Genomic DNA, 26,929 nt, shown 5'->3' with positions numbered 1-26,929 from the left:
GGCCAATGGAGGAACTAACATGCACCAAGTGACCAAAACTCTTATAAAAAGAATGTTATAAGTATACATTTACATCAGTAAGCATAGTAAAGATAAGAAAAAAGGGAAGAGCACTCACTCTTAAAAAGAAGGGAAATTTCTTTCCATAAAATCCCACTCTGAAGAACTCTGGTTCTAATCTTTGCTGATCCATGATTTTGTCATACAAAGAAGCCTCCATCATCTACAAATACAACAACAAAAAACAAAATTCTTAAGTACGTCTGTCTCATGTAAATATGAGCATTACTACATAACACACATGATCACCAAAGAGCTAAAAGGAGGTTAAAGTTATCACATCATTTATAAACAGAAAGAGAAAACATTTCTACACAAACTGGAGACAAAATGATCTTACCCTCATTTTGCTCAAGTTTCTGTAGTCGTAGTAGGCCTCGTATTGATCAGCGAGTTCTCTACAAAGATGGATCCCGTTCTCCCAACACTAAGGAAAACAAATCACAAAATCACTTCACAGCATGGCTCAATGCAGTTCCATTTCTGTCAGCCGGGGGGCAGCAAAACATCATTAGTTTAAGCATAAACTGACAGGGCTCCACATCATGCGCACATTTTTACATTTTCAATCATTTTCTAGCCAGTCACCGATTAAGCACGTATTTCTTTATAATATTTTTAGCTATCGGCGTCTTAACGCTGAGCATTTTTCATATACATTTCATGCATCCCAACTGGGCTGTCAGCTTTAATCACACAGAGTACAACTCGTTTTCTTATTGCTACCTGTGGCCCTGAATCCCTAAATATCACAGCAGGGTCAACTGTGCAGAAAGCATCAGTCAGCACAAAGCTGGCCGGACTTACCGCATCTGCTGCCAGTGGCTTGTGGTGCTAAACTGCTGGGGGTATGGCAAAATCAACGGTATTATGAAGCTTTCTGTGTTTACTGCAGCTAGCATGACCTGACTTATAAACAGCCCTGGTAGCGAGTAGTTTATGGCTTTTAAAATGCTCTGGTGTCCTGAGTGAGAGTATTATAAGTCTCATAGAAGATGGAAAATGATTTGCTTATCATTTCAAACTGCTGAGTAATCGTAACGTTGAGACACTTAATTACCCAATATTGAAGCAGTGTGCTGAAGTCGTGAAAACATAATACCATGTTGCAGCACTGAACGAAGTCAGTTCATTATCTGGAGAAAGTATAGTAATTTCACAGCATAATGAAATGTTATTTTTAAGATATCATGGCCTCTAGCACTTTTTAGTTTTATTTTGGTGCCACTCCATATTGTTAGACTTCACAAAGTTATACTCTTTGTCCTAAAGGGAGAAAAAGTGGCGCCGGTGGTACCACTTGAACAGGTTGGTATGGAGTGGGGAGCCCGATAAGGTCCATTTGACTCTGAGCATACTTCTTTGCCATGTTGCTAATTAAATGGGAGCTTGGCTGCCCGCTGTTTCATAGAGCCCCAACTGCTAAACTCACAGATGGCTCTAGTCATCAATTCACTGGCAAATTGGGCACCAAACACTTATTTTTATTCTTCCTATCGCAAAGCCGAAGCACTGATTACTTAAGTGAAGGTCCTGATTTCTTAAATATCATTTGTTTTGGACAATAACTACTTTAAGGTCTACCTTTGTCTGATTGTTCAATCAAGTTCAAGAAATGACATAAAGACATACTGTAAAAGCACGATACTGAAAAGACAGAGGAAGAGAGGGAAAGGAAGAAAGAAAGAGAGTCAAGAGGAGGTTCACAGACAGAGGATGACAAAGACAGCTCATGTGTGATTTAACGTTTGATTTTATCTTTAATTACCTAAATGACTACATGCATAAGACTAAAATATAGCTAAGTCATATAAAGCTGACGGTGAGTGTATGGGTCACAAATTTAAGAAAAAAAAAAACAAACTGAGGATCAGACCTTGCCACGGTCGAAGTTTTGGATAATGGTGAGATGGAGGTATTCTTTTCTCTGCCACTCCGTCTGCATAGGATAACTCAGGAATTCCCCTAGGGGGCGCTCTGACCACTCCAACAGCTCGTCATACAACAGCAGGGTGTATGCAGCCTCTAAGGAAGTCAGGGAGGGCGGGTGAGTATACAAAAGAGACACACATCGTCCTGACAACATGCCCAAAGCAATCACGTAACACCTCTCCTTTCCCAGAGTGAAGCGGTGTTTTGGCTATAACATGCTTTACCTGTGTAGTTCTGTGCTTTCAAGTGGAGGTCATACAGCTTATGAATGTAACGGATGTACATCTCCTCCTTATTCAACTCTGTTTTATAGAAGTTCTACAGAGAGACATAAAACAGAGACAGTCGGTGAAAGAGAAGGAGAAGTAGAGATAGGGAGAGAGGGAAAGAGAGAGAGAGAGAGAGAGAGAGAAACGCACTTTTCAGCTTGGTTAAATCAGTGAGTTTGTAATGATGCAGTCAACTCATGGGCAGATGCTTTAGTACAAACTGGTTTTGTTGCATAAGGTTAACCTAGGAGATGCTTCTAGGTGGCACAGAATGCAGAAAAACACTTCAACGCTGGCACATCAACAAAAGACCCATTTCAGAGGAAACACTTTCAGTACCAGTGGTTAGAGCCAACTGCTAAATAAAGACATTCAAACATTTACCCTCCATCTGAAAGTGGGTCTGAGAACCAAACTGGACTTCTGGAAACCTTCTCTCTAATTTAGAATGTGCTGAGTCAAAGTGACCTGCCTGCTAATCAGAGCTTAGGACAAAAACAGACTTCAGACTTCAGTCTTGTTAAAACTAAATTTAAAATGTTGGGAGGTTTTTTGCTTTTTATTTATTTTTTTTAGACATCAGCGATCGTTCTCCAGACTGTTCTAGGGCAGGAATGACTGAATGGGGACATAGTTGCATTAGTTATGCTCAAAAAATGAACATATTGCCTATGACTATAACATTAAAAACAGAAGGAACTGTGCATTGTTTCACTTTGATTTAGTCTTTGATAGAGTCTGAGACAGGTAGTCCTCCTGCAGTTTATACAGTTTTTTTTTTTGCTCCAGCCCACACAATTATACTTCATTTAGCCAATACAAGTCCCACAGCAGTCTCAGGATGGAGGGCACTGTGGACTTACAATCAGTACATTAGATCTGAAGTGGAATAAAATCCTACAGGAGTGTGGTACCTCAGGAGGAGAAGTGCCCAGTCAGGTTCTAGAGAGATGGCAGTATTTTCTGTCCATTCCACCTCAGTCACAGGATATCAGCTGAATCTAATGCTATAAAGATGAGTCTGTGTGTGTGTGTGTGTGTGTGTGTGTGTGTAGAATTGTAAGAGTAGAGAGAGACTGACCAGGAGACTAACAGTGCATCCAATCTTCTTCCCATCCACCTCCCCCTGCTTCATACAGTCCCTGTGAGAGGCAGTGAACCACCAATCAGGTTACAGCATGGTAATGACATGGACAGTTTCTGTGTGTGTGAGGAGGGGGGTGAGTGGGTTCGTGTCTCTGTCAATCTGTGTCAATGTGTCATGTGTTGTTACCTAGGGCAAGTACACTGACAATTCTGGGGATCCACTTTACAACACATGTTCGTTCTACTCAAGTCCAATTGACCCAAGGACTTGACAAACAGCCATTCCTCTGTGAGTTATCAGTGCTGTGCTTTTACCCTACACTACATGTTGGTGATGAATTTGAACACTACACTGTAATATGAGACAAAGGTTTGAGGTATAGGGCCATTAGTCGATAGTGTGTGTGTGTGTGTGTGTGTGTGTGTGTGCATGCGTGCGTGCAAAAGTATGCCAACATACAGTGGATGATGTGTGTGATTGTGTGTGCATGTGTTTGTGTAATACCTGTAATCCAGCAGTCTCTCCATCAGCCGTGTTACTGTGGCAATGAGTGAGACACCACTTTCTCTCCAAGTTTCTCTCTCAATCTTCTTCAGCAGACTGAATGAATACACACACACACACACACACACACACACACACACATACAGAAACATTCATGTACGTACACACAAACACACACACATATGTTAGTCTTGCAGTTGCCTCTGACATTCTACAGGTGCCTTGGTCAGGTCAGCACTGTCAATCACTCCTGTCCACACAACTACCCAATAGCAGAGAAGAACTGAGCCTTACCTAGGGTATGGCCCAAACAGGGGAATACTAATCCAGGCAGCATTGACAGAACAAATTCAGATTAATAGATTAATGTTGGCACACAATCACACATGTTAGTACAGAGTTAGTACTGTTAGTACAACAAAAAAACGAGGTACAGAGTAATCAAAACATCTTTTACAAATATATATATAATTATCTAATTATATTATTTCCAGTTATATCTAATCATACAAAATAAAACTAAAACCAGCACCCATATTAAAAGCCATTATATATATTTCCTGAATCAACTTTCGAAACAAACATATTGAAACATTTCACGTAAAAAAAAAAAGTTATGGCAATAGCTTTTTGGGACTGAAGACAGTTTTACCAAACTATGGATGGAGAACATAATGTTGAAGGTATGACCTATGAATGCGGTTGATCAAACATACACACAATGCCTGTTTCAAACACTAAAAGACACACATGCACATACACTCATACTCGCACACACACACAAGAAAAAAAAACAGACAACAGCCAGCATGCACAGGGGGAGCTCAAAAGACAAAGAGGAGCAATGACTCCACGTACCCTTACCTTATTCCTACACCTCTGAAGTCCCAGTGCTATCCATGTACCTACCCCGCACTCTATCCCTCCCCCCTCCCTTCATTCATTCATTCATTCATTCACCCTTTCCATTGTCCCAAAACTTTCAGCGCAGCAAATACATTCAAAAGCTCGACAAAGTGTCGACATATGAACTGAAGAGCAGATCTGAAGGCATAATATCAAGGTACCTCTACCAACAGAATGAATCAAACAGACTTTTAAAGAGACTGCATCAAAGTACAACCTGCAACATCACCTCCTACAGGCACTAACCACAAATAGTTCTCTTTTTCTTGCCCCTTTAAACTGAGGAGTCTAGCAAAATAAATAAGAGACACGATTAAGACGTGTTAAAGGAACACCCACCCTCAACGCTACACAAAGGCTTTAGCGCAAAATCTGTAGCCAACGAGTAAGGGACTACGATACAGTACTGGAAATAAGTGCCTTTAAAAAAGTTTACAGCGGATAAAGATGTACTCTTACACCAGCATACACTTAACAGACCCAACATGCACACTGAAAAGCTAAGATGAAGCTTATGGCATTATTGACACAAGCTCACTTGTGTATGTCTTACATGTGGGGAAAAAAACCCGACCATAGTAAGAGTGGGAGCGTTGATGATGGGAGGGTTTGTGTGTGTTTGTGCACTCACACGCTGTTGAAGCGGTGATGATGGGAGGGTTTGTGTGTGTTTGTGCACTCACACGCTGTTGAAGCGGTGATGATGGGAGGGTTTGTGTGTGTTTGTGCACTCACACGCTGTTGAAGCGTTGATGATGGGAGGGTTTGTGTGTGTTTGTGCACTCACACGCTGTTGAAGCGGTGATGATGGGAGGGTTTGTGTGTGTTTGTGCACTCACATGCTGTTGAAGAGTTCTCTGTATGTTTCATCCCCTTTTCCCTCTGACATAAGACTGTCCAGCTTGTCTATGAGTTTGGCCTCCACCTAAAACGCATCATCATGATCATCATCATCGTCATCATCACATCTACTGACACCTCAGGACACCTTCATCCTGTATGAGAGTGAATACTGTGCTGTGTGACATTCAGGAGGGATAATGAGGTATAATGAAGTTAAATGAGGTTAAATGAGGCTTTGCAGTAGTGTGTGTTAGGTAAGTATTACAGTGATCAGTGCTGGGCTTTACCTGTTTAAAATTTCCACTCCTACGTTGTTCCCAATCCATCATGTCATGGAAAATGGGAATCATCACGCTCCGTAGGTCTGGCTGGGGCACAAGCGTTACCTCCAGGAACGGACCAATCAGAGCAGGGATGAAGTTTAGCTTGTGCTCCCCTATGTAGAAGAGGACACACAGACAGAAATTAGGTCATTCTTACACATAGACAAAAGAAAGAAAGACAGAAAAGATACAGAGCGTTACTGCACCTACCCAAATTTTGCCACATGCTGAAAATCTCACAGCCCATCATCACCCTCATGTCTCCATACCTACACACAGAGAGAGAGAGAGAGAAAGAGAGAGAGAGAGAAAGAGAGAGAGGTGTGTGTGAATTACAGCTGTGTGTGTGAGACAGAGAGAGACTGTTCTATAGTAATTGTTCTATGTTGAGACATAGCTCTACAGCAAATAAATCATCAATGAAAAGATCCACAGTAAAATTTGAAGGATATTAAAGACATAATTTCACACTCGAGTTTGACTGACAAGCATCTCCATCTGCCACATGTCTGTTCTCTGTACCCTCTCATTTTTAAAATCACCAGCTGCCAATCAAACAGCTGTCAGTCATCACAGTCTTGAAAAAAAAAACTGTTTATATCTGTATGAAAAGTGAATCTTATCAAATTGTTTGATACATTTTAACACTGTGTAGATGTGTGTGTGTGCGTGTGTGTATAGTGTGTGTGTTTGCAGAGAGCAGATTCTCACTTTTCCAGAACTTTCTTCCTCTTTGATGGTGAGAAAGTCTCTAGTTGCAGACAGGGCTGGTTGATGAAGATGACAGACAGGTAGAAGTACGACTCCCACACCTACAAAAGAACAAACACACATGTGCATGCATACGGAATAAATAAACAGGCAATGTTAGCAGCACATTTCGCTAACTTTTCACTGTGTGTGTTTCCACAGCATCATAACATACACATATGCAACTGCCTACTGTATGCAGAATACACTACATGACATCAAAGACAGGAGGACAGGCTGACTCTAAGAATTAGCTTGCATACAGACACACATACAGACATATATAAACACAGTCAGGTATGTACATACTCACACACACTGACACACACATGTGCAGACAGTGAGTCTTACCATGAAGTCAAACTTGTCATTGAGGAAGTTTTTCCTCAAAGCGTCTGATAAATACAGAACTGTGGTGATGATCACACTGAAATGGAAACCACATCCAAGTGTCAATCAAGGCACTACTATGTACATGGAGACCAAATCACATTGTCAGTCACAGCACTCCTGCATCCATGGAAACCAAATCACACTGTCAATCACAGTTCTCCTGTGTCCATGGAGACCAATTCACACTGTCAATCACAGAATTCTCGTGTCTATGGAGACAACATCACACTGTGAATCGCAGGGAATGGAAAGGAGTCTTTGAATTTAATGCTCGCATCATCATGAGGTTCACAGTCATCTTTTATATTTAACTGTTAATGAAGTGCTTTAAAAAAGAAAAAGTACAGAAGAGCTGATCAGCTGTTCTTATGCAAAGGAAACTCTTACTTGTTGGTGACCAGTCTCATAACAGTCCAGTCTTTCGGGAACATCTCTGGTCGTATTAGGATACGAAACACATTAAAGATCTGCAGCAGAAACTCCTGAAAGAGACAGAGGGAGAAGTCACCTCTCTTTTTCCTATAGCCATACTGTTCAGTAGAGAAATGATTCAGTTACTCCAATGAACAATTCAATTAGTCCATTACGCAATGACTCACAAGCCTTCAGCTATTCTGAAAACTTTGTGATATCATTAAGAGTAACTTTATGATTGGAAGTTAAATGATGTTGATGAGTTTGATGACACTGATTGGTGGGATAATGGTGATGGGTTAAATGAAGTTGATGAGTTTGATGACACTGATTGGTGGGATAATGGTGAAGGGTTAAATGATGTTGATGAGTTTGATGACACTGATTGGTGGGATAATGGTGAAGGGTTAAATGATGTTGATGAGTTTGATGACACTGATTGGTGGGATAATGGCGATGGGTTAAATGATGTTGATGAGTTTGATGACACTGATTGGTGGGATAATGGTGATGGGTTAAATGATGTTGATGAGTTTGATGACACTGATTGGTGGGATAATGGTGAAGGGTTAAATGATATTGAGTTAGACTGTGATAATGGACTGAGATGGATGAATTTAGCTGACACAGAAATGTATTAGTGCATTAGGTTCTCTCACTCTCAGATCATCTTTGCTGGAGAAGCGACGCAGCAGCTGCTGGTAGTGCCGATCCTTCATCTGCTTCAATAAAGCCAAGAGACACGCCACAAACTCCCCCTGAAAAAAAACCCCAACATAATACACACCCTCTCAGCACAGCCAACGCACCACCAACATGACAAAAACAACACCCCTCCTTTCACCTGGGAGACTCAGATTCACATTTTAATACGCTAGAAGCTAGAACTGATGGAACAGTTATACATTTTGAACCGTAAATGATTGTAAGCAATACATAGGCAAAAAAGGGGGGGGGGGATCTGAGGGGGGGAAGCTTAGAGAGAATTTCCCTGCTGCTTCTGGCGGAGAGCTTTGAAGTGTAAAAGGCATTGACTTGTGAGCAGTAATTACAGCGCCCTCAGGGGCCATACCTCTCTCTGTATCTCTCTCTCCCCCTTTACATCCTTCCCTTTAGCTTTCTCTCTCAGGAAGCACACTTCCCATGCAATTACTCTCTCCACCTCTCAACTGTCACTCCATCCCTCCCTACCATCACAGACAACTGTCGCCATTCCTTTGTCTACTTAATCCTCCTATTGCTCTTTCCCCTGCGCTGCCACTCCCTGCCACCTAGTTCTCTCTCTCTCTCTCTCTCTCTCATTCTCTCTCTCTTTCTCTCTCTCTCTCTCTCTCTCTCTCTCTCTCTCACTCTCTCTCTCTCTCTCTCTCTCACCATGACCTCCTGAAACTGCAGGTTAAGTGTGGGTGCAGCAGGCTGGGGTCGGTTGGCGAGCTCCCGAATGATCTTCAGTAAAACGCCCAACAGACTCTCCACGATCAGATCCACCTCCTCTGATGTGCCCTGCAAATACAGACATACACACGTGCATTGACATACACAAACACAAACACACACCACACACACACACACACACACACACACACACGTATGTGTGTGTATATATATATATATAGAGAGAGAGAGAGAGAGAGAGAGAGAGAGAGAGAGAGAGAGAGAGAGACAGCTGAAATGAAGGAGTGAAGGCTCAGATTGATTCTGACAGAGCGATAATGAGAGAAACTGTGAGATGGACAGCGTGGCCTTTCCCCCTGTCAGCTCCTCTTAGTGGAGTCTGTTGTGGGCTGTCATAGTGTACCTGTCTCCGCCTGTGTGAGGCCTACTGAATGTGTGACAGCCATTTCAAGCTCCTCTCATGCACACTCTCCCTTCCCTGTCTGACACTCCCAAACTCAGGGGGCTCTCCCCTCACTACATTACAGACCTACACATGTACAGAGTTTAGGTCCTGTCTGAGTAAACTGTTTAGATTAAGGATCTGAAAAGACAGAAGAATTGAATAATTAAGCAAATTTTTGTAAATTACTTTAACTCAGTCAAGAATGAATCTAACATTTCTTTTATTTATTTATTTAATTGATGGTAAGGCTTATTTTACGTTTCATTGGTAACATTATGCATACCATAATGCTCCACTGGCTAAAGACATTAGTCAATGTAGTGAGCGTCTAAAAACAGAGCAATTACTGTCTGTTCCTCATTAGATATCATTTTTCATAGCATCCGACTCACACTCTCTCACTCTTTCCCAAACAATTTCAGATCAATCTCCCTTTGATGAATGTCTCGTTGTTTTCTCCATGTGTCTCACCTTGTCGTCTTTCTTCATTAGAGACAACACGCTGGTGAGGATGCGAGCACACATCATCTGCTCCTTCTGCTCCAGCATGTGAGCCTGCAGCAAACGTAACACCACTGGGAGCAGGATACACCTCGACTCTGAGAGACAAACACGCCGAGAGTTACACACATTAACATACACACGCGCGCGCGTGCGCACGCACACATACACACACACACACACATTTTTATCTGGTGTAAACCGAACTGAACTGAAGCTGTTTACGACAGCCTGTTCTAGTGAGTGAACACATACCAGGGTTGGTGTACAGCTGACTCTCTACAGTCTTAGCGAGGCACTGCAGTTTGATGGCCTCCAGGGGGCAGTCTGGGTGAACAGTCACAGGGAGACTGCCCAGCGTGTCCCGTACAAACGTAGCCACTTCCTTCACCGAGAACAGTTTCAGCAGCTCCCCATACATGGCCGGGAACGTTCGCAAGAACACGGCCTGTGCGTCCACAAGCGTCCAAAAAAATCACAAATAAACAATGTCAGCAACACCTCCACGACTGACAACGTGCACATATGAAAAAGACAACCGGTTTTAGATACTTAAAACAGATGTGGCCACAAACATTTTACTACAACTAGATCAATATCATAGTTCCACATTGAGCCATCAAAATCAAACCCCAAAAAGAACCCTTCTCTGTGCTTCAGAACCTTTTTTTTTCATAACATTCACACCACTTTCTGTAGGACCTCAAAGTTACCCCCAAACTCTGCTTTAACACACAGCGGCCTCATCATAGATAAGTAACCATATGAATTCTACGCTGAGGACAAGTCAGGAGACCTCAATGGGTTTTTCCTATATTTTGTTGTTTGACCGTCTGTACTAATTTATGTGGATTTTGGAGAGTAAATTTAGTGAAATAATGTAAAGACATGGACATAGTGTAGACACATCAGTGGTGACGAACAAAAGGATCTAACTACATCCCCTCATGTCAGTTCAGTTCAAACCACAGAGAGGAGAGTATATACACAGAGCCACGTGGCCAGTCCAATCTAATCCAGCGGTGCAAACAGCAGTCTGGTTCCCAGCAGGGCGGACGGAGGGGGATGAGGGATTATCTGGGATTAGGACTAGCCTGACCTGCATTCTCTCACAGCTATTGTTCTGCTGTCTATGAAGATTAAACGCAAACAGGGATCAGACCCTTCAGACAGAGAGACAGAAACATGAAGTGTAGAGTCAGTCAAATGCAGCTCCACTCTGTTTATGCATAAGGCCAGGATGTTAAATGGATTTACATGTTTCATTTACTCCATCCCCTTTTACAGTCACTTTTACTTTCAACTTATGTGGTTGTTTCCCAACTATTTTACCCTGTGATCTGTCAGTCGCTTTACGTCCACCTTGACTGATCTTTCCCGTCCTTCTGTCTTTCTCTGTTTCCTTCGTTCATTCTTTCCTTTCCTTCTCTTTCTCTCTTGCTATCTCTCCTACCTTCTTTTTTCTTTCTTTCTTCTTTTGCTTTTTCTTTCTTTAAAAAGGTTAAATCTGACAATTTCGGACACTTTTGGGACTCATTCTGGAAAACAGAAGCATCTTAACACACCCACAGTAAAGAAATCAAATCAAAGATGCAGTGACAGGCAGGAGAGAAAGGAGTTAAGGATTATTCTCATATTGAGAAATACAATCTCTACTTGCTCCAAGCATATTCTAGACTGCTGTTACATTTTGCAGAAATGCCACGAAATATACATGATCCCGCTCATACTTCTCTCATATCTGGAGAGGTTAAATTAGGAGTGTTATTCTAAAAAATAAATGATAAAAGAGGAGATTTTCTCACACACATGAAACAAACGGTTCAGACATGGACCTCCTGCACCTCACTAAATTAATTTTTTTATAATAGAACAGACATCTGTCATCTCTAATAGGCAGATGATAGACCTTTGTGATTCTCCTCTAAGGGCAGGTTAATATTAGAACATCTGATGTCATTTACTTGTGAAGTTTCACTATATGATACAGGGAAGTCTCCTGCTCTTGGGAATTCTAGAGAGGAGGTGGATGTGGGGGTGAGGTGTATAGGTTTCATTCTAAAGGAGAACTAGAACCCACAACTATTACTAAGATCTAGCAGCATTAGAAACTGAAAGAAAAGACATTCTCAGATTACTAAAATAGCATTCGTCATATCAATGGTCACAGCTTATTCCTGGCAGAAAAAAGGACTGCACTGCTTCCCTTATGACATCATTGTTCTTTCCTTAAGATCAGTTATGAGAGAGCAGCGTTTTGAATATGTTTATGAGCATATGTGGAATCTGTTTGCCATTTACAGAATGTTGTTAATTCAGTGATATCTTTGCTCTGCTTTCTCTTGTATGTACCAGGTTCTCTCTGACCTGTGTTTGTGCCACAGGGCTCGAACCCTTGCTCTCCTGAGACAGAAAGAAGCGTATTGACATGAAGAGCTCATTCACACAGCAACGAAACTCCTCTTCATTCTGTCCTCCAGTGGCCAGTGAGAACAACCGACGTGATTGGACTATGTACTTAAAGATGTATTCCGTTGCCTAGGCGATAAACACATTTATTCAGTGATTACTATTTGTGACAATGACCCAATTTACATACTACATTCCCTATTAAATATGCACAAAGCATCAAATATAGCGTGTTATGATAAATTAGAAAAGTTATTAAAAATAATATATTTATGGAAATCCCTAAGGCCTAAGGCAAATGTTTCTCCTTATAAATCATATGGAAGGCAGTGAAAACAGAAACAAGCATACATCATGCAGAAAATGTGTGATAGTTGGGCACTGGTACACTTTAAATGAAATACCAGTTTGTGAACTCTTGAGAGCTACACAACTTACTCCTAAAAGTGTGTGTGTGAGTGTGTGTGTGTGTGTGTGTGTGTTTATACCTTAAGGACCTGTTGGATATGATCCTGATGCTCTGCCTCTATGATGCGATCCATGTACCATTTTAACACCTTAATCAGATCCCTGAAAAACAAAGTCATCAAAATAAGCACATATTCATAAGCACTCTGCTAATCACACAGAATCATCTTAAAATAAGACCAGAATAACCTCTGTGATTAGTAAATCATTTCAAAATAAGCCTAAATTCATATGCACTCCATTAGCTGAAGTCATATCTGACACATAGATCACACAATGTACATTTGAATCGTCATTTTAGTCACCCATGCAACTCCTCATGACCAACCCCCCCCCCCCACCAAATGAATAGTTTCACTTCAGTTTAGTTCTCCCACAATGCCTGTGCAAATGAAAACAGCTCTCTGGAGGTATACATTAGCATTTAAACTATAATCTAATGACACATTTAGAGATAACTGAATACAAACAAAAGAAACAAATAACAACATCTAACAAGCACCAACAAAGCCAAAGTGTTTTCCTTGTATTGTGTACAGAGGAAATGGAGGCACTATCAGCCAAATGAATATGGAAAATGCCTTTTTTTTTTTTCTCGCAAAGAGTGTTTGCTGCATGTCTGGGTTTATTTGCTTTCTAATGGATGCAGAGACGGACATTGTAGGCGGATGTCAACAGCGATAACAAAACCTGAATATATTTTCTAAGAGTTTACCGAGGTTACAATGAACCTCTTATTCCTAATACGATTTTTTTCTAACCCACATTGTTTCTCTCTCCTCTGAGCCTGGCGGTATTTCAGACAGTTACACGGGGGAAAATGTGGAAGGTGTGGAAGGCAAGAAGGTGTTCAAAGGGAAATACTAGCAAGCAGTGAATGTAACTGCAGAGAGGTCTGTATGTGTGCGAGTGAGTGTGTCTGTGTGAGAAAGAGAGATAAAGAGAGAGAGAGAGAGAGAGAGAGAGAGAGAGGGAGAGAGAAGTGAGAGGTAGGCTGCAGCATTTGTTTTGTGTGTGTGTGTGTGTGTGTGTGTGTGTGTGTGTGTGCATGTGTACACATGCTGATGAGCTTGGGAACAAACTGTCAGAGCACACAGTCCTCCTATAAGCAGGGGGCACTGTGAAGCAGGTGACAAATTCACACTTCATTTAACTCCACCCTATTTAAATGCCAGGACACCTGTTACTGCCCACCCGTCAAGACCACATCGCTCACCTCTCAGGCCCTGTTCCACAGTTTTAAACTAGCTTCATCTCTTTGCCTATTCTCCTCTGTAAGATGTTACAAAGATTACAGTTAATGCAGGAAAGGAGACACGGAGAGGAAGCATCTTCAGATGACTGGGAGCAGAATCACTGGTACCAAACTGTGAGTCAGGTTTAAAAACCAGCAGGGATTTAGACAGCTTCTCTAGATTGAGCACTAGAGAAAAATAATAGTCAAATGATTGTACCTGTACGACAGGGCCCCGGCAAAGTGGCTCTCTATATAAGTGTCCATGACTGGTTTAAAGTGCTCAAACTTGCTGTCTTGAAGCAAATTTATTATGTGCACCTGAGGAGAGAAGAAAAGATTTCAATGAAACTAAATAAGAGGTGGCAGGAGCATTAACGCACTCATGGGTGATTTGGCCTGAAGGTAACATTCTGTCAGCCTTTCAGCACAGTTCATTACGAGTCAATGACACAGAAGCTGTAATGACCTAAAGGCATTTCACATCTAAAAGCAAAACCTCTCAGGTTTGTTTTAACTTTAACTCCTTTCCTGAAACAATGCACACTTCTCTCCATATAGGTCCACTATCAGACTATGGATGTGATGAAGACCAAAATATAACAGGGTTTGTTCTGTAGCTTTGGTATGAATGATTGAAGAAACTGTTTACTGTACATCTGAGTATGCTTCCGGTGCTTATGTATATACAATTTATTTATTTAAGCAAATGCCCTGCATATATTTTTACACAACCACACATTCCAATTTCAATTATAGAGTTAATATGTTAGATACCTCCTTACAAAGTAAAGAGCCGTACAGTTAAAAAAATTACACAGTGAAAATGTATAGAATGTCTGTGACATGTTTACAGCAGATAAACGGTCCTGGAATAAACAACAGTGTGTACACCGCACTTACACATATATGTAGCATTTTCTTTGAGTATAAAATGCATTTGGATATTATATTTTAGAACTTACCAGACAATCAAACACCTTCAGGCTATATCTCTGAGAATTTTCATCCAGGATCCCAAAGAGTGTATCCAACGTATCCTGTAGAAACTGAAACAACAGAACACTTGACTGTCACTGATCAACAAGTCTGAGTCAGAATGACCTACACTCTGAGTGGCATGCTCATCAGCCAATGAGAGGGTATGTATGCTTACCTTGACTATTTCAGAGCCATCTATCTCCTTCAGTTTGGACAGGCTGTCACTGATTCTTTCTGGGTGAGCTCTCCACTTCAGCAGGTCCAGCATGTCACCTAGAGAGAAAATCCCGAACAATATCACATATGCAAACAAGGTCATATTTATACAAAAAAACTTATGCAATACAGTTTTTTCAAACATTCCCACATACAGTAGCTATTCTGAAAACCCCAGGTGGTTCTGAAGAGCACAACAGAAGTTCTCAGATAGTAGGTTTCAGATTTAGTCCTCCTGTTCAATCCAACAGTGTCAGTGATAAACATGAGTAGACTATTGCCTTAATGGTCTTATTGGCATAAAAAAGAACTGGCATATGTTTGGCCATTAATTATGACATTTGACCCTTGTGAGTATTTTAGTCTTGTATTGAATTCTGTTTAACTCAGTGCTTAGGTTAAACTACAGCATACGGTGGTGCGCGCACACACACACACACACACACACACTCTCACAGACGGACAAAGAGGGACACAACAGTACCATTCTGGGTGAGTTTGGTGGAACAGAGGAAGGAAGTGATCCAGAGAGACTCTTTGCTGGTTTTCACACTGTGGTTGTTCCCTGACAGGTAGGCTTTAGAGAAGGGCAGTTTCAGGTAACGAGAACAGTCCTGGAGATAAGAACTGTCTTCACACTATAAGAGAGTAAGAGTCAGAAAAGAGGGATAGAAAAGAGAGATATCTGAAATGTTCCAGATGTTTTTGAGATGCGTTTACAGCAGATATGAAAAGCAGTTTTGTCATGTATGAGAGTACTGCTTTATTTTTAGTCCTTATCAACGTACAGCAGTCTGACAAGGTACTGGTCAGCAGTTTTTAACAAACTGAACCATCTGTACCCGCACTTCACTTTCTTCACTGACAGCTAAAACAATTCTACACGTAAGCAGAGAGTGTGGTGCATCAGAGGCATTGTCTACTCTGTATTTAGCTACACTTTGTGGTGTTTCAGAATGAATCTGTTACTGTGCATAACTTCACAAGCACTGGGGTTCACAAGTGGTTAGACTGAACAAACCATCCTATTTTAAGCATTTTAAGTAGGCTGTTGAATTTCAGTAAGTTCTCTTCTGTTAAAAGCCAAAAATCATTGAAGTGAGGATTTTCAAATGACAATATTTGCAAAATATAGAGGTATACAGACAGGCTTATGATTCACTAGAATATCCTCACTAGTAGGAGTTAAATGCTCAGACCGAAAAAGAAAAAAAAAACGCAGTTTTCTTGCTGAGCCCTGAGGATTCAAGACTTTTTTTCATTTTTAGAAGGCAGTTCTCTTTTAATCCATTTGTCTGCTGCTGGGCATCTGTCTCTGAGGCAAACATATTACTGTTTTATTATGCAAAGTGGCACTGTCAGCTTTGCATTATCAAAGCTGTGTTGACTATAAATTCATACAAATTTGAATGACTGGCACAATTCACATATTCTTACATGGTTCCTTTCCTGGTTCTCATTTTCTCACTTAAGTAAAACATAGTAAAACAAGAAAAACACAAATGCAAATGATTCCTTTTTATGCAGACAATCTAGACTTACAGTCAAAGGAGCGGAAACACAAGGAAAAAGAGCATTTACGAGAAGCAGGAACTGGGCCCATTAGTGATACACCCATAAGGCTGTAATCTGGTGATTAATTATATGTGCTATATCTGTGCAGGTGAGTGTCTTTCATAGGGACCTGTGACGGTGTAAACTGCAGGTACTTCTAATGAGGACAGCGTGGCAGCTATCTTTGGGATACAGTGGGAAAAGGCTTTAGCGGCAGCCTAGTGACAACAGCTAGCGTGTTAGAGTGTGTGTAACGCTTAAGCCTTTCAAAGAAACGTCCCACATTTTGGACATACTGGCTGCTCAGCCCAGGCAAGCGCTACGTATCTGTCTAATTGGACTTGCCTCAGGGACTGTAGAGTCAAGTATATTCTCCTTTTTGTGCCCTAACAAGAGCAGAGGAGGTTACAACCACTGACCATTAACACTGCATGGTTCTCAGGGCAAATTTACAAAAAGACTCAGGGCAACAAAAAGACTACATACAACAAGACTACTACACCACATCTGTACATGAAAATGGATCATTTATATGGAAATGTACTTAACACACTTCAGACTACCATTCATAGCATGTCAGATTACTGTGAGGGTAAATGCACTGGGGTAAATGCGCCAAAGTTTACACAGGCAGTTGCATTTCCAAACCAAAGGCAACATCCTCAAGGCTAAGTACGTTTGTTTCCACTGAAGACAGTGTTTTTCTTCCAAAAGTGCCCAAAGTTTATTCAAAACGAGGCTTTAAAAAAACTGGCCAACAAAATTGTCACATGGGTTAAACACACTTCTCAACAGAGCCCAGCTTCCCACATGCTTTTCTATAACCTGAGCAAATCTCTTCACATCTGAAAAGTAGCCATATTTGAACAATGCTAAGCCTGCTAAGACACACAGTGTTAATCAGAACAGTGTTTGTGTTGCTCTAATACCACTACAGAATGTTAATGGTGAGTTTCATCCAACACAAAGTCTTAATGTAGCTTAATCTGGCTGACTGGTGGTACCTTGTGGACAATGAGCTCGTGTGTGCCGTCGGGCAGGGTCCTCCCATCCTCCTGCATTAGAGGGACGAAGGAAAAGCCAAACAACTTCTTCTCCCCTTTGTCTTTAGCTGAGGGGAATAAAAAATCACAGCAGACAAATCACAAAATACACTCAGTGTCTCCACATACTTACAATTTACAAATACGAAAATGTATAGCGACAGCACTTACATATCTAATACTTTAATGCTAGTTCTTGAAATCCATCATATTTTTAATTTAAAATAAACGCTACAGAACTTATATTCAATTTCTTAAAACATTGCAAAAAAAAAATGAAGCAGAAGGGATGCAATGTTCTGAGGGCACTGAGTTGTGAGCCGTGTTTCATAGGTCTGAGTTGAGAGACAGAGAGAATGTCAGACATGCCTCTCTTTGCTTTGAGGCAACACTATTAAATACAAAAAGGTTTTCCTATACTTGAGGCTCAAAACAATGAGTCAGGCAAAGATCACGGCCCTTTTAATCTCTACTGTTCACCCTTTAACCCTAAATCCAATCTGTAGCTATATAACCTAAAAACAATGTTGCATTACCACTGAGCCCCTGGTCATCATATACAGTGACTGGCTGCCTCTGTTTTTGGATGCTGATATAGTCAGATTAAGGCTCCATTAGTGGAGTACTCCCCTTGGGATATAGGGGAACTTTCCCTCTGTCATCAGTGATAAAACAACGCATAAAATCTGCAACCCAGCTTTTTAATACCACACCATAGGGGAGGGATGTGAAGTCAAAAGAAATGAGACATAACAGTTTTACAGCAAAGGATCCCAAAAATGTCAGATCAAAAAAGAGATGTGTAACAAATCAAAATCTTTTTTTTTTTTTTAATTCTTCCCTCAGTAAGAGTGTTTGAACACTCTAAAACCTTAAGTGCAGGACTACCCTATGCAAATGCAAATCAAGTGTAACCAATAGAGACAGGAGTGGGGTCTTACTGGAGCAGTGTCTGAATTCGAAACGGACGTGTGAACCTCTGAACATGTCCACGGGGATGGGCAGTTTGATCTGTTCTGCCCACCGTGGGCTGTTGTTGTGGTAAAGAACAAAAGAGCGGTACTCATCTGCCCCTGGCTCTCCAGAGCCCACTGCCACATAGCCCTGTATGTCCACAGGAGAGAGACACAAACAGAGTCAGTTTCTCTTTTTCCTCTCAAAGTCTATTACTAAGGTTAATCACTTTACGACAACAGGTGTAGAGTTAGTTCAGTTTTATGACATATGGAGTTGTTTACATTGTTTAAACATTTTTTCTAGTTTTCAGGTTATATTCAGACAGACCAATAAGGGCACTTAAAAGGACATGCTAATTTTAAGTAGGGTTGGTTACCTAAACCCGGTTCCTATACGATCGGTATCTATCGAACCAAATCACAACAGAGATTTTGCCTGAGCTGTCAATTGAAATATTTGCCTTCTGGTGCTCCGAAATGGATGTTACAGGCAACAGAAACATCATTGCATGTCACATGCCATCGCTAGTAAACGCTACACTTGTTCTGATGGCAGCAGATGCCTACCATTAGCTAGTAGCTACCTTAAACACGGTTAAAATGTCTAAAGCTAAATGGTCTAAAGTATTTGCATGCAAAGGGGGGAACACTTCAAATTTAATGAAGCATTTGGCAATTAGTCAGGAGAGGTGTCGTATTTTGCCGGAGAAAGCATATGTGATAATATGTCTGCAAAAGAATTTCTGAAGTTTGAAGCTGGAGTTTGTAGAATATGAATAATTCCAACACAAAATTCATTTTGTTGTTATTATTACTGTAACTGTTATTTAGTGTTTAATTACTGTAGTTGGGTTAGGTTTTATTTATTATGTGAATTTGTAACGTACATTTGTTAAGTGCTTTGCATTTATTTATATTTATATATTTAAGGTGTTAAGTTGATATATTGTTCAATTTGAAGTTCAAATTTGCCTTAGAGATAAAAAAAAAAAGCCGTTATTTAAAGTTGTCGACTTTCATTTTGTTCTTTTTTTTTTAAGTACCGGTTCAGCCACCGGCACTGTTTTAAAAGTATCGTTTCAGCACCAGTATCAGAAAAAACCCAAACGATTCCCACCCTAATTTTAAGGTAGCAGGAAAAAAGAACAGAGAGCTTCTCTATCGCTGAGTGCCTATGGCAAAGAGAACGGATGTATTTAGTGCAGGCTATTCTGAGTGACAGGTTAATGTTGGTGGTATCTGTGGACATGCATGCTCAAGTCTTTTCTGTGCATAAAAACCACAAACCAGACAGCAACATCATCTCAATAGCAGTATATTACTGAGTCACAAACCAAACACATATGTATGTGTGTACACATACATGCACACACAAACACAAACACATACACAGACAAACTGACTGCTGTTACGCTGACACAATGCAACTCTAGACACAGAGGGCGGAAAAAGAGGCGTCAGTTAGGTTAAACATACTGTGGTTTACCAGAACTCTTTCACAGATAACAAACCTTTAAAATCTGCCCATCCACACCCAGAGCATACACCGTGATCTCCACATTCCTGGCCACACTCTTCCCTCCTTTCTCAAATTCTCCTCTCTCAAGCGTCATGTACAGATCATTCCGCATCTCTCCTAGGAAACATTAGGCAAAATGGCTTAAAAACATCCTAATCCACAGTGGAACTCTTTTTTCTCAAAATAAAGTCTAGCCAGAACTAAGTAAGAAATGTAAAGGTTTACAGCAAGCCTCAGATTTCTCACCATTCATTTTGAATACAGAGTGAGTTAATTCTGGGTCAGACAGCGTAAGGAGAGCGTAAGCGTAAGGAGAGAACTGTCCAATAGAGAATAAGTGTAAGGAGTTTTGACACTAATGAATGAACTGACTAGTGCGTGGGCCCTATAAGCGCCATGGTGAGGATGTATGAGTGTGAGTGTGAACTCTGTAATCAGTCATCTACGGCCATAACATAAACTTCACAGGTATAAGCCATACAGAAGTAAGGCTTATCTAACGCTACAGCCACCAGCATCCCAGACACTACAGTGCACAAGCGGAGGAAGTGAAGAACGGACCTTACACACACACATGCATAGCTCAGCTCCCTTCAAATGTGCCAGCAGGTGCATCCTGTGACTCAATGCACAGACTGCTGACACACACGCACACACACACACAAACTCACACACAAGAGTAGTGCCTCAGTTCTCACACATTTTAAGATGTCATCACTCATTCCCACCTTTGTGCTTTGCACGCCTGTTCTCTGCACATATTTAGATCCAGAGAGCGGAATGCGGTCAGACAGAGACCGTCTCACTTTAACACCCTGTCGCTTAGACGGCCTTAAGAAATATACCCTGTCAGCTTCACGTGCAAAGGCTGTCGCACAATCAGTCGTTAGTCAGTATGTTTCCTCTGTTCTAATCTTTGTTTGCTCACCACATTAAGAAAAAACAGAAAGTAAGTAAGTAAGGTCCAATCAATTTTCCACAGCAGAGATGGCAACCATAAGAGCCAATACTGCAACAGTGAGAGGGACACTGCAAATAAAGCAAATGAACAAGAACATACCGTAAAAGTCTCAGGAAAACATCCACTATTTATTTCAATGAAACTGCAAATTGCAATGGAACCCACAATGTGGTTCCATTATTGCACATATATCATCTTTATCCTCTCTTTGATTTTATGCTCTCTCCTGTGGTAATCACAGGCTTTGCTAATTTGAAAGCACAGTTAAGTAACACATCTCATTTGAGTGTAAAAAAAAAGCAGGAGGTGGTGGTTCAAACTACACTGAGGGTCAAAGAGGCACGTGGCTGGCTGCATTAGCAGGGTTATATAAATAGTTTTTTTTTGCAGAAACAGAAGACAGACAGAGTGTCTGTGCTGCAGAGGAGGAGGAGCAGGAGAGGTTGGAGGTTGGGTGAGTGAGTTCCTAACATAGTTGTGGACTGGTTATCCACTCAGGAGAGGAAGTGACCCTTAGCAGCTCTCGTGTGGGCTAATTCAGGTCAGCCTGTGGTTACAGGCCTCTCAGAATTACAGCAGTATAAACAGGGCTGTTATTGAAACAGAGGTAAACACACAAAAAATTCATTTGTTTTATCAAGTTTTCTTTATAAAGAAACAGGATGGAGATGCACACATATACAGAGACTCAAACTCCCACAAAGACATGTGCTCGCGTGCGCACACGCACACACACATACAAACAAACACGCACGCACACACACACATACAAACACACACACACACACACACAGATAAAGGAGAAACAGAGAAACAATGAAAGAGAAAGACCAGCACAATCTGACAACATCCCCTGTAGCAATACACAATAAAAATATATGCACTAGCCAGAGGGCACACTTAATACTAAATGAAAAACAAGACAGAGAGAAAGAAAGCTCACTTCACACAAACACACAAGCACAACAAAATATATAATACAGCAGCATACCGAGAGAGAGAGAGAGAGAGAGAGAGAGAGAGAGAGAGTGGAAGAGAGTTTTATCACTATTCTAACCTTCTAATTCATCTATCCAGAAGCATGGAATATCCAATTACACTTCTACACAACCACACAAAGAAATCCTTTCTCATTAAAGATTAGTACAAGACTGGAAATGTCATCAAGACAATGAGTAGCACAGATTTGTGTGTGTGTGTGTGTGTGTGTGTGTGTATTTTTACCTGGCATGATGACATCAGAGAAGCCCAGTTTCTTGGTGATGGATACTCCTCTGGAGAACAATACCATATGCTCTCTCCTCAACTGCTCTATGTCCCCATGTAACAGCTGCATCCCCACTGCCAAGCCTGCAGAAACACACAGTCTCTCCCATTTCAAAAAAACCCTTCACAATTCACTCAACCAAGCATGGCAAACGCATTCATACTGTTCAAAGTAAGAGGACTTCTCAGTCATTTCTGTTTTATGGTTTATTTATTTTTATGTTAAGTACATTATCATTGGTCTGTAAAACAATTATATGTGATTTTCATGTCAGGAATTTCAGAATGAAACATATTAATAGGAAGGGAATGTACTGATACATTAGAGCGTTCAATACCATCACACATAATCTCTAACATTATGGTTAAGCATTAAAAAACAAGGATTTCCTCAAGCAAATGTAAACTCTCACGAATAATAATGAGTGGCTCACATATGTCTGCATACGCATGCACAAACACACATCCACACAGCAGACTGTATGTTTACGAAGAAGTTATGAACATCTTTATGTGCGAAATAGACGTTCTGTTATTTCTGAATGTTTTACAGCTCTGCTTAGCAGATTTAATCAGTTCGACTGTACTAATGAATTATTAATACAAGGATTAGTCACTGTAGATTTGATATCAACAATATGCAGCAACCACATATTAGACAACTATATATTAAAAATATGTATCAAACATTACACAAACAGGCCTGTTTTATTTCACAGACGACAGGTGAACAGAGACGTCATGGGTGATGCTCTGAGAGATCAACGGTACAGCCTGACAGGTACTCAATGCCTAATGCTAATACTGTCTGATAAAGCCTATTTATCAGCTCTAAATGGAAAGGCCTGTTTTAGAGTAATTCAATTACAATGCTGGCAAAACCTCACCATTAATCACACAGACAGATTCAGAGCAGACACAAAGTCTCAGCGCAGCCATACTCGACTCAGAACACAGCATGGCGGTTTTACAACACACTCGTGCACACAGGTGCACACACACATGCGCCACACATAGAGATACACACACACACTCAGATATACACACCTGAACCACCAACACAGACATACGTTGATATGTACAAAAACAGATATACACACACAAACATACACACATCGGCAGACAAACACGGACACACACGCGCACACACATCACTTAACTGTAACCTTTTACAATGACTGTAATAATAATCCTCCACTTTAATCAGTACATATTATGCTTTTGACCACGTTATCCATTCTTATTAACCCATGACAGGTTTAATAAACTCAATAAATCCATTTAAACTTCTCACAACAAAGCCATTCTGTAAAGCTTTGTTTAGGGATTAATGCAACGGCAGTGAACAGCAGACAAATGTTCTCACGAGATCTCATTGAGGGGAAAAAAAGATTTTCCCACATTGGGCTCTACAGTGTGCCTTTAATGAGCTCTCCGTGTGTAAGACCTTGGCCCTCACTTCAGTCTGATCCCATCATGTCTGGCTTTAACTCAGAGGGATTTTCAAGGGAAAATTACACGTGCGAGTGTTTACTGTCCTGGACTAGGAACGAGCCAGTGCAAGAAACGACTTTGTGTCAGTCATTGTAATTAATGTGTTCCTTACTCAATATCTGCCGAATGAAACACAGGTGCATACAATTACAGAGAGGGAGAGAGAGCAAGTGCGAGACAGAGAAAGAGGGAACGAGAGAGAGAGAGAGTAAGAGTGGGAGAGAGAGAGAGGGAGAGAGGGAGATAGCAGAACCCATCTGTATCCTGCTATCTTTATTTTATTGATACACTGAATATAACCTTTCCATTTTTCTGTTTTTTTTTCCTTGATTGGTAAACATCTAGAACTGTATTAAAACTGAAGGGATGGCCGGGAGCGGCTGTCATGCGGTTTCATCAGATGTGCAGTTTCAGATAGCATGAAATAATATGTCCAGCCATGGGAGGCTCTTCAGTGATGCTTTAACAATTATTTCTCCTTCTTCACTGTGAGCCAACAGCCCACTATATGAGCTTTTAGATTACCTTTTCTCTGCTGAGTTTTTAGGCTACTTTTCTCTGTCAAGCTTTTTTATATATATGTATATATATATATATATATATATATATATATATACACACATACACATACACACATATATATACACATACACACACACACACACATATATATATATATACACACACACACACATATATATATATAAATGTATGTATGTATATGCATACGTATGTGTGTGTGCATATGTGTGTGTATACATATATATATCAGGCCTTACCTGTGTTTGACCCTGATAGATTGTATCTGGAGTTGACTTTTTTGATGATGTTGTCATGAATTTGATACCAGTCACTCTCCGTATTACACCTGCAACATAAAAAAGAAAACAAATAAATCGCATAGCCGCATTAACAAATAATTCTTTAGTAAAAGAAGAGCAGCATTCGGGTGGCTAACGCAGTATGACTGGGTCCAGATCATTACAGTGTACAAACACTGAGGGTCAGGGAGGAAAAACATTGAGTGTGGTGAATGAGTTTGTCTGCTCATTACGGCAGTGATCTAGGTCAAACAATTTACGCCTCAATGGCAATTTTATGCCTGGAGGCAATGACTCTGTATGGTGTGTTTCCACATCTACAGCTCCATGTGGGACCACATACCAGAACAAAAAAATCATGAAGAGACACAGATACCTTTAATATCTGCACAATAACACTTTGGTTTCTGTTCACTGTGGTAGAGTGGAACAATAAAGAAAATTGCCTGGGCACTGGCCTTACGAATGGAAGATTGTATGGGAAGGTGGTTCTGATGAGAGAGTGTGTGTGTGTGTGTGTGTGTGTGTGTGTGTGTGTGTGTGTGTGAGAGACACAGAAAGATGGCATCAGCACAGACATATACAGGAGTTGCTCCTAATATGATCAGAAAATTTGATATTTGCAGAGGCTCACAACATCATAAACACTCTTTTTATTGTTTCATTGAAGAATAAGCAATATCAGTGGTCTTTGTGCAGTCCGCCTACGGCAAAATCCTGGATTATGACAGCATTATAGAATTCTACGCATCTCAGTTGTCTTTGCGTGTAGATAATAACAACTGGGGATACCATTGACAAATGACAGTGCTTAAAGTGTTCTGTAACTCAGTGTCAGTCATTCTAGAATGAGCTGTATGTGATTGACAGGTGTCACTCACGCGTAGACCTTGAGTAGATGGTCGTCTTTAGAGTCAGCAGTGAGAAGATCAGCGATACTGACGACAGCACAGCCAAACGGCCTTCTGTACTGGACACTGCACGTGTTCTTCTTTTCTCCTGCACCCATCCGGCCTACACACACACACACACACACACACACACACATCTTAATATCATCTGATGAGATATAACTTTATAGCTGCACAAATATATAACTTTATATATAATTTTATTTAAGGTTAGATATTGATTGTGATGACCAGGTAACAATTAATACTAAAAGCACAGTCAGTCCAACACGCATACAGACACAAACAGACTTTGGCTAAGAAAGAGGCAGTATGATTCTTACCTATTCTTATAATGTGAACAACTACATACACATCCTTCCTCAAGTCACTACTCCCCAAGTCCTGCAAAAAAAACACCCACACACAAATTTGATGAGCAGCACAGACGGAAGGAGACATCAGATAGAGAATACAATCATTTCTCCCAAAACCTAATTGTTATCACAGCATCTCTGAAGCACAGTAGAGCATGATATTCACCACAAAAAGGGTGCATTGTCTTTCCGTTTTCTCTGGACACTTGGGCACTCCATTTTTATTCAGCTTCACAAAGAACCTTTCACTGTAAAGAGAGAAAAAAAAGCAATGGTTAAGGAAAGGACAAAGAAACTGTAGAACACGAGAGAGACAAAGAGAAACACTGAAAAAGAGAGCGAGAGAGACATCAATCCATTCAGAGGTCTTCAATTATTTATGACACAGCATTTAAATGAAAGTTTACACAATGTCTGACAGGGCAGAAAATTACAGTTTCATTTGCAGATTGTGATAATGTTCGGGTATAAAATGTGGAGAAAGGCTTTTCATCATGTTACTGAAATTCCAACTTGCTCCACAGAGCGTGTGAGAAAAAAGGAAGAAGAGAAAAAACAAGCACACACGCACACGGACGCACACTGACACGCATGCACGCACACAGATACAGACACAGACAGTGTGCTGCTTTCCCCCAGTGTCCAGTTACCCAGAGGGTGCCTAATCCACTTACATGACTTTCACAGCACTCTGATAAGCAGGACAGACAGGCCTGTAATATATCAGACCAGGAACAGTGACTGCCTGTTTGCAACCACAGCAGTCTTCATTGCACTAAGGTCTAATGCAGCCAGCCAAACAGTCCTGAGCCCTGATACAAAAGCCCCACAGTACTGTTACAGCACTGTTATGTCCCAATTAGTCAAGGCAGTGGTGCAGGGAACTTAGCCTCTGGTAACATTATCATCCACTCTGTT

The 26,929-nt window shown here is 40.8% G+C and overlaps 1 protein-coding gene across 1 annotated transcript in view; it reads right to left on the bottom strand.

Annotated features, from left to right (window-relative positions):
* The window catches only part of dock4b (dedicator of cytokinesis 4b), a 72,266-nt gene that overhangs the window by 15,034 nt on the left and 30,303 nt on the right, over positions 1–26,929 (bottom strand). The window contains exons 9-39 of the mRNA XM_030777304.1: positions 26,178–26,259; positions 25,979–26,039; positions 25,626–25,758; positions 24,703–24,791; positions 22,388–22,513; positions 20,195–20,319; positions 18,669–18,831; positions 17,689–17,795; positions 15,615–15,768; positions 15,090–15,187; positions 14,899–14,982; positions 14,154–14,254; positions 12,720–12,801; positions 12,190–12,360; positions 10,078–10,270; positions 9,793–9,920; positions 8,856–8,984; positions 8,141–8,239; positions 7,455–7,549; positions 7,026–7,101; positions 6,636–6,736; positions 6,135–6,193; positions 5,889–6,037; positions 5,598–5,683; positions 4,147–4,173; positions 3,853–3,948; positions 3,343–3,403; positions 2,217–2,310; positions 1,937–2,085; positions 401–487; positions 119–223 (exon numbers count right to left, since the gene is read on the bottom strand). Of these exons, the coding sequence (XP_030633164.1) occupies positions 119–223; positions 401–487; positions 1,937–2,085; positions 2,217–2,310; positions 3,343–3,403; positions 3,853–3,948; positions 4,147–4,173; positions 5,598–5,683; positions 5,889–6,037; positions 6,135–6,193; positions 6,636–6,736; positions 7,026–7,101; positions 7,455–7,549; positions 8,141–8,239; positions 8,856–8,984; positions 9,793–9,920; positions 10,078–10,270; positions 12,190–12,360; positions 12,720–12,801; positions 14,154–14,254; positions 14,899–14,982; positions 15,090–15,187; positions 15,615–15,768; positions 17,689–17,795; positions 18,669–18,831; positions 20,195–20,319; positions 22,388–22,513; positions 24,703–24,791; positions 25,626–25,758; positions 25,979–26,039; positions 26,178–26,259 (3,310 nt within the window). The remainder of the gene's footprint in view (positions 1–118; positions 224–400; positions 488–1,936; positions 2,086–2,216; positions 2,311–3,342; positions 3,404–3,852; positions 3,949–4,146; positions 4,174–5,597; positions 5,684–5,888; positions 6,038–6,134; positions 6,194–6,635; positions 6,737–7,025; positions 7,102–7,454; positions 7,550–8,140; positions 8,240–8,855; positions 8,985–9,792; positions 9,921–10,077; positions 10,271–12,189; positions 12,361–12,719; positions 12,802–14,153; positions 14,255–14,898; positions 14,983–15,089; positions 15,188–15,614; positions 15,769–17,688; positions 17,796–18,668; positions 18,832–20,194; positions 20,320–22,387; positions 22,514–24,702; positions 24,792–25,625; positions 25,759–25,978; positions 26,040–26,177; positions 26,260–26,929) is intronic.

The sequence above is a fragment of the Chanos chanos genome, chromosome 1 (genome assembly GCF_902362185.1).
Source record: "Chanos chanos chromosome 1, fChaCha1.1, whole genome shotgun sequence".
Lineage (NCBI taxonomy): Eukaryota > Metazoa > Chordata > Actinopteri > Gonorynchiformes > Chanidae > Chanos > Chanos chanos.
The sequence above is the reverse complement of the archived record's forward strand: the minus strand, read 5'-3'. Positions and strand labels throughout refer to the sequence as shown.